Raw genomic sequence first — 13,714 nt, forward strand, 5'->3', positions numbered from 1 at the left:
GATGAATTTGCAAATCGCCCTTTCTAACTCTGTGAAGAATTGGGTTGGAATTTTGATGGGGATTGCATTGAATCTGTAGATTGCTTTTAGCAGGATGGCCATTTTGACTATGTTAGTCCTGCCAATCCATGCAAGCTCAGGATTCTTAACTCACCCATATTTTGTAATTAGGATTATTGCAAGAGTAATAAAAGTTAAAAACAGCTGTGGCATGTGTGGGCCTGCTACCTCTTTTACACAAGCTTTATTGGATACAATGGTAGATGCAAAAATTTAACCCCCCAAGATTGGAAAGGAGATCTCAGTGAGAATTTATTGGTTATCAAACAGGCTCCAGATGAACTGTTTCAAGGAGTTTGTGTATACGCTACTAAAAACAGCTAGTAGAATTTTCGGAGACTCTCAAGCAGGGGTTCCTTCTGTTACACAATTGTCTTATGAGAACACTAATGCAGCTCCCTGTGGCCATCCAGTCACACAAAGTAAAGACCGACTTATCTGGATATATTTGTCTTTGTGCCGAAATTGGGTCCTCATACAATCACGGTTTGGCTATGGTTGCTGTCTTGCAGGCGACTACAGTACATACAAGCAATGCTTTCACAGCACCAAGGTTATAAGGAATGTTTGAAGTATAAATCATTTTAGGAAAGACTGTCCAAAACTTAGAGGCTTAGACAGATAGTAGAATTGCTCCCCTGGAATCTGTCCGTGCTGCAGGAGGGGTAATCTTTGGGCCAGGTCTCAGGTGGTATGCTCAGATTAAGAAATCTTTACATTTGAGTTAATGCAAAGCTCAGAGCAGCCTCAGTAAGGCTTGTGTGGCATTTCTTTTGTTCTGCAAACCCTGCCTAGCAAAGTTTTGGGGGCCTCGCCTCTCCTTGCCTCTCAATTATTTCTAAGCCCAAAAAGCATTATTACAGACCTATCTAGGCGTTGTTCTAGATAAAGTTTAAATTTAAGATTTATGAGAGGTCAATGAGGCTGTGGAACTTGTAGAGACATTATAATCTGGCCTGCCTACTCCATATAGAATTATTATGAATTTGAAAGGTGTTTTTTTTTTCCCTTTGCATCCTGATCATTGTAAAGGGTTTGCTTCTAGAGAGCTTGTAATCATTGGAATGATTTTGCCTCTAGGAATGGCTAATGGCCTTACATTATGTAAAAAAGAAAATTTTTTTTGTCTCTGCTTCAATACAAGAAGCTAGGACTTTGAAACTTTCAGTGTATATTGTTTATTATATAAAGCATATTTTTAGCTCCATATAATATTTTAGGTGATCCCACTGATAGAATTTTACTACAAACCTTTGCTCTTATAAAATAGCTTTGACGTTTTGGGGAGGAGTTGCTGCTTCAGAAAAGATTCAGAGGCAATATCTTTTTCAATATTTGGGGCCTCAGTTATATCCTAGAAAAACTGTGATACAGAAAATTCAAGAAAGAAAAGATGATTTGTTTACTTCAAATTATTTTCAAAAGCTTCCAGGAGATATTAATTGGCTAAGACCTCACCTTAAGCTCACTACAGGAGGACTTAAGCCTTTGTTGGATGTTATCAAGGGGGATGCAAATTAACTGGTGAGAATCAAAAGGCTTTGCAGAAATTAGATGAAGCTTCTGTTATCAATTATAATCAAATGTTAGTTATTCTTACTCAATGTGCCCACAGCAATTCTTTGGCAAAAGAGAGCATTAATGTGGATTCATCTTTCTTCATCTCCAAGTAAAGTTTTAACATCCTGTTATGAAACTGTTGTAGTGTTAATAAAAATTGTAGGATAGAATCATGAAAGTATTTTGGAAAGAATGTCTTAAAAACCTGACAGGACATCTATTCCTTGTTTCAAACAGCAATTAAATTGGTTATTAACAATACTAATATTTGGCATATTGCATAGCAAAATTTTCAGGCAAAATTGATAATCATTATCCAAAAGATAAGTTGTTAAAATTTGCTTGTATGCATGCTTTTGTATTTCCTATAAATTTATGTATGCGTTCCATAAAGAATACATCTACTGTATCTATAAACAGCCCTTCTATGAAAGAGAAGTATATGTGATTGGATCACATGTTTATTCTCGTGAGTTTCCTCCTGCTTCAGCACAAATAATAGAACTACGTGCTGTAGTCATTGTTTTTAAAGTACTAAAATCAAGCTTTTAATTTGTATTCTGATAGCCAACACTTTAATGTTTCCCATATTACTGGGATTCCTTATAATTCTCAGGGACAAGGAATTGTTGAACATGTGAATCACAGCCTGAAAACTACATATACCTCAGGGCTTACAATTGCTTGAAATTGTTCCTTTTTAAATACTGCTAATTCTCAAATTTTGCATTTGTTTATGTATATACAGCTTAATTTAAGAGAAAGTACTGTTCCTTTAAAGGACTCTCCTTGGACCTTTAAGAACTCATCCTGGACTGCCTGGACAAGACCCCTCAAGGCAATGCCACAGAAGATTTGTGTCCCAGGCAGATTATAGGCCTTACACAAGAACAATTGGCCATGTAATCTCATTCTTTACATCATCAAAAGTGTAATGGCTTGAGATGATAATTTGGTATTTTTAGAGAATGTGCATGTCAAATTGTAAAGACTTGTTCTCAGTGTCCTCAGTTTCTACCTGTTCCACATAATGGTGTTAATTCTCAAGGACTTATACTTAATTATTGCAAATGGATACTCATATTTCTGATTTTAGAAAAACAAAATATGCACGTGACTATAGATACTTTTTCAGGCTTTCTAGTTGCAACTGCTTTAACAGGAGAACCAACTAAAAATGTAAGTGGCCATTGCCTGCATTATTTTTTTATGCTTGGTGTTTCAAATCGGATTAAAACAGATAATGGAACTGACTATTACAGTCAAGCATTTGAGATGCTTTGTCATCAATTTAATTTTACCCATATTAGTGGGATTCCTTATAATTCTCAGGGACAAGAAATTGTTGAACATGCGCATCACACTCTGAAAATTTAGCTTTTAAAAACATGGCTAGAGAGATGGCTCAGTGGTTAAGAGCACTGATTGTTGCTCTTCCAGAGGTCCTGAGTTCAATTCCCAGCAACCACATGGTGGCTCACAACCATCTGTAATGGGATCTGATGCCCTCTTCTGGTGTGTCTGAAGACAGCCACAGTGTACTCACATACAGAGTGTTGAGATTAGAAGTGTGTATCCCCTTTCCCAGGAAAACATTTTTCTTAATTTGAGACAGCAACTAGAACCTGAATTTTAATACAAACCAAATGTAATGTCAGAAACATAAGCATAGGCTCACTGGGCCCTGCAAGTATAGGTAATGCTTATCACTAACATATAAGAATTAAGAAAAAGTAGACTCATTAAATCCTCCTAAGAACTAGACTTAGAGATAAGATAAACCTGATTCATGTAGTGTCAGTGACAACTAAGAAAAACAAACAAACAAGTGGGACTTGACAAGAGGATCATGGAACCCAGGGCTAAAATCAGAGGACAAAAGCAGGGAGGATGAAGGGAGCCTCTGACTGATAAGCATGAGACTTTCCATAGCCGACTCTTAAAGAGCCTCCGACAAGCAGCTCCAGTAAGAAGGTACAACAAAGACATAGAAGATGCCCATCTAGAAGCTGCCAGTGTAGAAAAATTATCTTGTATTTGCATAATGGGAGATCTTTTTGAAAGAGATGCAATAGAGGACTAGAACACCTTAAGGGCACTAGAGGGCAAGAGGGTTGAATAGAGATAGTATTAGTCACTTCTGTATTGCTTTGATAAAACACTGTGACCAAGTCAGCAGGTGGGAAGGGGTTTATGGTTTATGGTTTCAGAGAGATTAAGTCTCTCTCTATAGTCATGGCAGGGAGACATGGCAACAAGGGACTGTCACAGAGCAGAAAGTTGAAAGCTCACATCTTGAACTGTAAGTAGGCAACAGACCACACCTCCTAAACCTTCCCAAACAGTACCACCAACTGGGTGATGTCTCAAATGGCTGAGACTACGGGGGTACGTCTCAGTCAAATCATCCCAGGGATTAAGGGCAGATGGACATGATGCTGTCTTACAGAACCGGGGTACAAGGAGTTTTGTAGTTGAAAGAAGGAATCAAAATTATTAGGAGCAGGGGTATTCATCATTCCCAGAGATGCAGAAAAAAGACTGATCTAAGAATGTCTGAATTCGTTAAGAGAAAATATGGCACATTAGGGAACTGGTGTGCAGGTAGAAGACAGGGAAAATTGAGGATTCTTTTTTAAATTTGGTAAACAAACGAGATTGAGAATTAAAAGCTTAGCAATGGGCATACAGGAAGGGGAAGGGACAGGGGAAAGAGCTGGGCACTTCAGGCTGCTGAGCCCTGGGCTTCAGCTTTCCCCCTCTCACAGAACGGTGACTGTACTCTTGCTCTTTATGGAAGAACATGCCTCTCTGGCTCCCCAGTAACATGGCATCTTGAATTGCAGCACCTCTCCTATGAAGAGATTATGCATGCCTACCCTCTGAGCCAGATGCTTGAATATAGCTACAATGGATAGCTACCACATCCAAGCAGTGATTCATTACAAGGATTAATTAAGTGGTTTCAGTCACCCTTTTTTTCCTTCTTCTCCATAAAATAAGAGCTTGTTATGAGCCTCTCATGTGGACAGGTTTATAGAAAAAGGAGATATTAGAATCTCCAAGTAAGGGGCTGGTGAGATGGCTCAGCGGGTAAGAGCACCCGACTGCTCTTCCAAAGGTGCAGAGTTCAAATCCCAGCAACCACATGGTGGCTCACAACCATCCTTAACGAGATCTGACTCCCTCTTCTGGGGCGTTTGAGGACAGCTACAGTGTACTTACACATAATAAATAAATAAATCTAAAATAAATAAATAAATAAATAAATAATCTCCAAGTAAGAAAACATCTGTACTTTGAACTCCTTTTCTCCTGAGAGATTCTGGTGTTTTTTTTTTCTACTAGTTCCTAGTTAAGAGAAGAAAACCTAGGGCTTTTAAGAAAAAAAGAAATGTTCCATATTGGGAATTAAATCTAGGTCCTTGTGAGAAATCACTCTATTCTGAGCTGTATCCCCAGCCCTAATAAGTTTACCAATTACTCTTTGAAGAATTCCAAACGTACTGCCAAGAAACTAAAGACCTACTTGCACTTGCGCCTGCTTTCTTGGGCCTTGCTGCTCTGTTCAGGCTACTTAGGCTGGATTTTTTCGCCTTTCCCGATGATGGTTCTTCTTCTCCTTCCAACTTGTCTTGTTTGGGATCTTGATTTCCTACTCATAAGAAATGGGAGACACTGAGTGTTGGATCAACCATCTCAGAAATCAAGCCCTGATGATGTCTGTACTTCAGGGTCTTTCAAGACTAATGAATATATATGACTTCTAATGTTTCACAATAAGGATGCCTGCCCATGTACCTCAACTGAGTAAACCTTCCCCTTTGAAGGCAATGGCACAAGCATCATTCCTGATACTGGAAAGGGATTAAAATTCCCTAGCCAACCACCATCACTATCACTACCACCACCACCACCACCAAAATAAAATAAAATAAAACAAGAAAACATCAAGGACTTGAGAAAGAATGCATTGCAGTGAACATGTTCTGGGTGGGGGGGAACTGTCCTTACCCATGGAGGCTGGATTGCTGCAGTTCTCTAGCTTCGTATCCGTGTACAAGTCTCTCTGCACAGGTTCCAGCTGCTCCCATTCCTTCTGAGTAGAAGTCACAGATACATCTATGAGTGTTACTGATTCCTATCATATTCTTACTCGGTCTGGCACTTCTTAAATCTCCACATTCCTGAGTTTCTTCTCACCTCAACTACTCACTATTGCCCACAACACACATTTAAACACGCTCTCTCAACATGTTGTAAAGGCAACCCTCACAGACCAGCAATGTGTGACTTGGATCTATCACTAATCTCCACCTCACAGACTTCCAGTCTAACTCTTAATAACCCCACCATGCACTGCCACAGCGCTCCAAATACCCAGGTCAGTACAATTCTCCTTAATCATGAGTAATTTTAACAACAACAACTCCCGACACAGTACTTGCCCACAGGTTCCTCAATCACAGAGTCCCACGAGGCACATTCATCTCTAACTCCCAGAAGTCCTTAAATATCTAATCTGACTAGTCCCCACTCACTGATACCAATAGAACTCTTTAACATTACAGAAGCCCTACTCTTTGTCAGCAAACTCCACCTCTAGCCTCTCTATTTACTTTAAATAAAACCCACCCGTCTCCCAGGGATCCTGCACCTTACAGTGATATCAAGTAGAGGCTGTGTTTAATTTTCCTCCATGACTCATGTACCTTAGGATCTAATGATGGACGGAAACAATTGCTTCCAGCAATTCTTAACTACTTTCACTGTCTCAAGTCTGTCTACAGACTCACCAGCTTTTAAGACAGTAACCTTTAGTGATTCAATAGGAAGAGTGACAAGGCTCCGTGCCGTAACTGTAATCACAGCTATGTTTCATTACAGCTAAGGACTCATAGCAAATCAATTAATCAGGAAGGGATGAAGTCAGTGTGAAAGCAAACCCAGGAATCCAAGACTCCTTTCCCAGTAGAGTCACACAGAACACACTAATTCCTCCAGAAACCAGTTTTGGCCACACATGTGAAATGTGTTGGAAAGCTCCAGCAAAGGTCCAAAGAGATTTTTACTGGAGGGCTGGGTTATATCAGAACCAGCTACTTGCATATACAAAAATCCTAGACTCCATTTCCTGAAGCCCAAAAGCTAATCTCATTATCTATATTAATTCATTGTGATCACATCCAGATGTACTCTGAATGTGATTTAATTTTTCCAGTATAACTCCAAATTGTCACATAATCTCTTGCCTTTGAACATTGCAGTAAACTTCTGACCTCTGGCACCTACTTGACCTGTAGTTCATCTTCCATAGAGTAACCAGTGATGATCTTTTTGATGTATCAATCAGATCAAATCACTTCCTTGCTTAAGCCCAGTGGTTTATACATCTAACATAGCCGATATGATCTTACATGATCTAGAATCTTCAACCACTGATGTCCTATTTTTCTACTTTCACTGTGTGTGTTCCAGCCACAATTTTTTTCTTTTACTATAACAAGAAGTTAATTTCTATCTTAAGGCTTAAGCAATTGACATTCTTCTTTGAATATTTTTGGATCTCTGCATTAACCACAGCCTATCATTGTGTTCAAATCATGCCATTTCTTTAAAGATTATTTTTAAATTTTATTTACATTTCTGTTTTGTTTAAAGATTGATTTATTTTATGTATATGAGTACACTATTGCTCTCTTCAGGCACACCAAAAGAGAGCATCAGATCCCATTACAGATGATTATGAGCCACCATGTGGTTGCTGGGAATTGAACTCAGGACCTCTGGAAGAGCAGTCAGTGCTCTTAACCAGCCCCTTCTTTAAAGATTAACTTGAGAAACAAACACTTCCTATCTTTACTCTCTACCACATCATCCTCTTTTTCTTCATAGCAGTGACCTTTGCCTGGAATTATCTTACTTACATGTATACTTACATTTTATTGTCTCTTTTCTGTTTCTCAAATTTAAAAGGCAGAGTGGGAGGTGGGGGGTGGGGGGAGAGATAGCAAAGTAGGGTGAAGAAATGTCTCAGTTGTTAAAAGCACTGGCTGCTCTTCCAGAGGACCTGGGTTCAATTCCCACCCACATAGCAGTATACAAGTGTCTGCAACCCCAGTTCCAAGGGATCTGACACCATCACACCAATGCACATACAATAAAATTAAATAAATTATTTTTATTTTTTTAAAATAAATTATTTTTAAAAAGAGACTGGCCCTGAATGTTGCTACTTAAAAATTCTCTGGCATAAAATACGTGTTCATCTTATACTCTGTTTTACAATTTTCTAACCACTGACACTCAAATATCCCTCAGTCACTAACCTTCCCAAACCTCCTCTACATAGAAGTTCCCAATTACCAGTCTTCACAGAACGGTCACTAACCTCCACTGATAATAATTATTAATAATTCCTACCAAGAACCCCATCACTAAAGGGACAGTTAGGGCTACTGATACCCTTTCTCCCTAGGTGACAATCTGCCATCCACACAGGCACTTCAATATAAGACTCCTTGTATTCCACCAACTATCATCTGCTCATTAGCCTCCAGGCTCCCCGCTCACTGCCAGTCATAGCACACAAAACGGGGACTCTTAAAGACATTGCTTATTAGACTTTCAGAAATACCACCATCACTGACCCCAAGGCCTCACTTATGATCCTCACATATTCCGAATGAGCCAGTTCTCCAAATCTCAATACTGCCCCTCTCACAGCGCAGCCTGTAATCCCCGGTTACCTAATACACCAGCTCCCAAACAGTTCAAATTCTAATCCTTGTAGGGCTTCCCGCCTGTAATACATCACAAAGCCCTCATTTCTGATCTTGCTAGCTTTCCAGACCCAGACTCAGTCACTGTGACTGTTACAGACGCCTCCCCGCTCCCCAGCGGCACTTACCTAGGCAGATCCGTCAAAACACTGATTTCCTAAAATTACAGCAATCCCCGACTCCATATGCCCCCAACATCACGGGCACTTAATACTCCACATGCCCATAATACCCCAATACCTTGGTCCCTTAGAACACACCGGCCTCCCCAAAAGACTATTCAACAACGACGCCACCGATTCTCAAATCTCGTCCACTCGGACTCCAGTCACCCTCCAATCACCGACAACCAAACCAGCCCCAAACCCTTACCGCCCTCGCCGCATCGCCGTCCGCGGGCTCGGAGGTAGCCATCTCCTCCGGACGCCCGGCTTTGTCCGCGCTCCTCCGACCCAGCGCCTCTGGCTTTGTCAGGTCCTCGATGGAGTCAGAGGCCGATATGGCGGCCACCCCGGGCACCGCTTCAGAGGGTCCGGGGGCTTCGATGGCGGAGCCCTGCGGAGATTGCTTGTGGGCGCGGCCATCTTGGCATGGACCCCGCCGTACAGCGGAGGCGCGGGCGCCTCTGGGATCCCGGTGCCGGCAGGGCTGGCGACTCGTGAGTCCCGGTTCCCGGAGCTGCGACGTGTCCCAGGCAGGAAGTGCTCAGAGGAGCTGCTGCACGGGACACGCGCCCCAGAACCGAAACCCCGGAGGCGCGGAGGGGGCTCGCCTCGAAGGTTCTGCAACAGAACGTGAAATTGCTTTTCCAAAGGGTTTTCCCATTGCGGTTGCCGGGGAAACCCGGGAGGCGGGATGACGAATCCAGAAATAGAAAGAAACCAGAAAAGCTGGTGTAGAGTAGTGACGTTGACTTACAGAGAGAAGATATTTATCGCTAAGACATAGGAAAAATTCTTTGGATTACTGTTATAATGGAGAGGGGAGGGAAGAGGCAGACAGAGAACACGTCACTCCTGGTGAGAGGCCAGCACGGGTAAAGACATTTCCTCAGAACTGCATAGCTGTTAAAATGACTTCTCAGAGCACCACTTAACAAGCTCATTGAGTTCACTCAACAGTTTTGGGTTTTCTTTGTTGTTGTTGTTGTTTTAGTTCTGGTTTTTTGTTGTTGTTGGGTTTTTTTGTTTTTTGTTTGTTGGTTGGTTGGTTGGTTGGTTGGTTTTTCAAGACAGGGTTTCTCTGTATAGAAACCCTGTTCCTGGCTGTCCTGGAACTCACTTTGTAGACCAGGCTGGCCTCAAACTCAGAAATCCGCCTGCCTCTGCCTCCCGAGTGCTGGGATTAAAGGCGTGCGCCACCACGCCTGGCCACTCAACAGTTTTTATGTAGAGTTTTTGATCTGTAAGTATGTACAATCCATGTGCAAGATGAAGAACAGGACTACACAACCTTCACCCCCTCCTCAGTTTAGATTCGAAGTAGGGCAGAGGTGATGAGATTAATGCAAATGCATGGTTTCTCTTTGATTGACTCAACGCCCCTAATGGAAAATGGATCCAGTGAGGAGACTGCCTGCAGCCCCATTACGTAGGAAGCAGGGGCAGAGTGTTTTCAAGACTAGCCTTGCTATGGAGAGTGAACTCGAAGTTAGCTTGGGCTATACAAAGCACTTGGGCAAAATAAAATAAGGGTTTTTATAGCTTTATTTAATGTGTATATGCAGCGGGAGAAAGAAAACTGATTTGTGGAGGCCAGAGTATAAGTCATAGGTCAGTTCTCTCTTTGTGGGGATCTAGGGACTTCACTCAGTTCTCCAGACTTACCTACCACAATGGTTGCTATCTACACTCTGAGCCTTCTCAGGCACTAACATTTTAAACTGTTGCTGTTTTGCCTGAAGTCCCCTTCTAAAGACAGGACCTAGGGCCTTGTGCTTAATAGGCAACTAACTACTCTGTATGCCCAAAGCCCAAATTAAACACAAACAAGCCTGTTTTGCATTCGGCCCCCGCCCCCACCCCCACCCTGTCGGCTTGTCTCCCATAGTTTGATCTCCTGTCCTTGAGCCTCTAGTTATGGGGTATCCACCAGAGAAGACCTCTCAGACATGGGTTCAAGCCAACAGAAAAGCTAGCCAGTGACTTCCCGGGGTGTTTGGGATCCCAGTGTCACACTGAGCCTTCCTGGGAGGGGGGGGAGAGGGGGAGGTGCTTTAAAGTACAAAAAACCATTCTGGGTTGACATAGTTCAGCTAACAAGAACAGTTAGCCAGAAACAGAACTGCAGAAGCAAAAAAGCAAGGGACTTAGCGTTTGTATACATAGCGCCAGACCAACCTCCTACACGTTCTTTTCCCTTTCTCATCTTCCCCCCCCCCCACTCCCCAACACTAGATAGGAGAGAAAGGATAAATGAGGATCGATCTAGGGGTGAGGGGAAGAGAGATCCTCAAATCTAACCTTTGTTTCTGCCCTGACCACTACCAATAACAGCCTGTAGGCAGCACCCTAAAGCCATTGAAATACCAATAACCACCTACCCCGCCTCTTGGGAATGAGGCCATTGTGTTTCCTGCTGTCTGGTGGCAATGGCATCTTTGGAGACCTTAAGAAAATTGGGATGTTGGCTAAGTCCTGGGAGAGTTGGTTGTTTCCTTTGCTGTCCAGGAAGGAGCATACCTTACTGAGGCAGTCTGAGAGGCTAGACCACCTGTGGCCAGCTGCTTTGACTTCATTGGTTTGTTGAAGGATCCTTTTGTGCATCCAAGTGCTGATTTCTGTGCCCAGAGATCGAGTTGCAGTCTGGACTTAGGTAGGAATCAGTATTTTGTAAAACATTGTTTTCCATTACCTCCTGATTGATTAAAGAAAGAGCTGATCAGCCTATGGCCAGTCAGTAGAGCAAAAAGTGGGACTTCAGAGATGATGATGATGATGAGAGAGAGAGAGAGAGAGAGAGAGAGAGAGACAGGTGGGGGGACCAGGAGAGTCACTATCAGGGACACAAATTGTCAGGTTAGAATAGTTCTGTCCAGCTAGCATGCCTGAGCTTTTATAAATACAAAGGTCTCCATGTCATTATTCAGAGCAAGGGCTGGCATAGAAAATTCACATCTTTACATTGGTGTCTGAAAACACACAAACTATTAAAAGTAGCATTGTAGGAACATGTTTGTATTAGCACATGTATGAAATGTGTGGTGTGTGCAAATCAATTAATGATGATTCTCTACTCTATGCCTGACCAGGTGAAAGGCATCTGTAAGTCAGGATGGACTGCATCACTAAACTGAACCTGAGTGCTATAAATCCCCATCCATGCCATCTAAAAGGATGGCAGCTAATAGTAGGTCACAAGGACCAAGAAGTCAAAAAGGTTCATCGTCTACTGCAGAAGCATCATGGTTCCTTAACTTACCCCTCTGACAGTCAGAGGGTCAGGGAGCAATGTTTTGAGACTTGTACCTGTATACAGGTCTCCCATGGTCAAATCGAATCCTTATTAACTTGGAAGGAATCCACAGCTTTTTGTCTCCCGTGGAACTAAAGGCATAGCTTCTTCCCTAATGCAGCACATTTCCTGACTTCATTGTAAGGTTAACACACCCTTAACTATCCTTAATATCAGATGATTTAAATCGGCAATCCTTTACAAAATCCAGTATTTTTCAACAGCTGAGACAACAATGAGTGAACCTTAAAAACAATTTTAAAAATTTAATGGTAAAGAATTATGTAATCTTTCTCTGGAAGATCTCGTATCCCCTTTGGTCTTATGAGCATCTCCTTTAAAGTGCAATTAGACCTTTCCACAGTTGCTTTACCTGTAAGGCATACCTGTAATGCATTTTATGTTATAATATGTAAAAAAAAATTATTTCACTTTAATGGATAACTATGATGGAGTGTTATCAGTTTTAATTTATAAAGATATTCCCAGGATAGCCATTATTTTTATAAATGTGTAATTGCAAGATCAGCCTTTTCAGAACTCAAGGCAGAAGCTCATTGGAATTCCCGAATAGGATCCAAAAGTCAATTATATTCTGTACATATGTTAGTTTTCCAAACTCTGCAAAATGAAACACATCTGTCTGCCAAATTTCATTTCTTTGGATACCTCTAGGTTTACTTCTAGCAGGTAACGGAGCTTGATTATACAAGGAAGAATTAGGACAATTTTTAATTTCTTTGGTTTGTCACCAGGTTATAAAATTTGTTTCTTTAAGCATCTATTATTTATATAATATCTTTTATGAAAATTTGAAGCTTTTAATACATTTCCTAGTAATAATTGATCTCTCTCTTTATTTCCTAGTATCAGTGGTCCTGGCAAACCCATATGAGACCAAACATGGATTATACAGTGGATGATCAGTTTCAAATTACCTGTTGTAGTTGTATAGATAACAAAGTTAATTCTGAATCATCTGGAATAAGTTCAGCAGTTTCTATATGTAAAGCAATTCTATATGTAAAGCATTATTAAGAGTCACTAACTCTTATATTATGAGATTCTGGAAAATCTAATAAAACTTGTGGTAATTTCTTACCCCAATAAGCCCATATAAAAAACACACAATTCAGTTATTATATTTATAAGTTATATACCTAGATTGGGCAGATCTATCACTATACTAATTTATTCCCCAGCTATGAGATCCCACACTTGCGGGGCTGGTGAGATGGCTCAGTGGGTAAGAGCACCCAACTTCTCTTCCGAAGGTTTGGAGTTCAAATCCCAGCAACCACATGGTGGCTCATAACCATCCGTAACAAGATCTGACGCCCTCTGCTGGAGTGTCTGAAGACAGCACATATAATAAATAAATAAATCTTTAAAAAAAAAAAAAAAAAAAAAAAGAGATCCCACACTTGCAGCTTAGCTCTGGGCCACGTGATTCTGCTTCATCTTCCTTCCACCTCCTCTCTCTCTCTCTCTCTCTCTCTCTCTCTCTCTCTCTCTCTCTCTCTCTCCCTCCCTCCCTCCCTCCCTCCCTCCCCAGACCTCCCATCCTACCCAATCATCAGCTCTAGCCTTTATTTGACCAGTCAGAATGGGGAGAAGGTTCAGTGAGATCAACCGAGTATGTGATCTACCCCTGGTCAGGGGCAGCCCCTTTTGAGGAAGCTAAATTAACATCAAAATACAAACAGCATCAGGTCAACCCTCAACAAGAACCATGAGAATAGCCTATAATTATGATTTTGAACTGGAGCTTAGGGGCTTTGAATTACTTTAGTTATATATTCTGATTTATGAGATGCCATTAATAATTTATTGACATCTTTATAAAAGGTAGGAGCTTT

The 13,714-nt window shown here is 41.3% G+C and overlaps 1 protein-coding gene across 4 annotated transcripts in view; it reads right to left on the reverse strand.

The window, feature by feature from the left end:
• Zfp37 (ZFP37 zinc finger protein) overlaps positions 1-9,062 on the reverse strand; it is a 16,774-nt gene extending 7,712 nt beyond the window's left edge. The window contains exons 1-3 of one of the 4 annotated variants that reach the window (XM_029540444.1): positions 8,775-9,062; positions 5,635-5,716; positions 5,150-5,275 (exon numbers count right to left, since the gene is read on the reverse strand). In XM_029540444.1, the coding sequence (XP_029396304.1) occupies positions 5,150-5,275; positions 5,635-5,716; positions 8,775-8,816 (250 nt within the window). In that variant the 5' untranslated portion in view covers positions 8,817-9,062. The other 3 variants (XM_021199786.2, XM_029540446.1, XM_029540445.1) reach the window with 3 other exon arrangements.
• Positions 9,063-13,714: the final 4,652 nt, after the last annotated feature.

The sequence above is a fragment of the Mus pahari genome, chromosome 6 (genome assembly GCF_900095145.1).
Source record: "Mus pahari chromosome 6, PAHARI_EIJ_v1.1, whole genome shotgun sequence".
NCBI classification, from domain to species: Eukaryota; Metazoa; Chordata; class Mammalia; order Rodentia; family Muridae; genus Mus; species Mus pahari.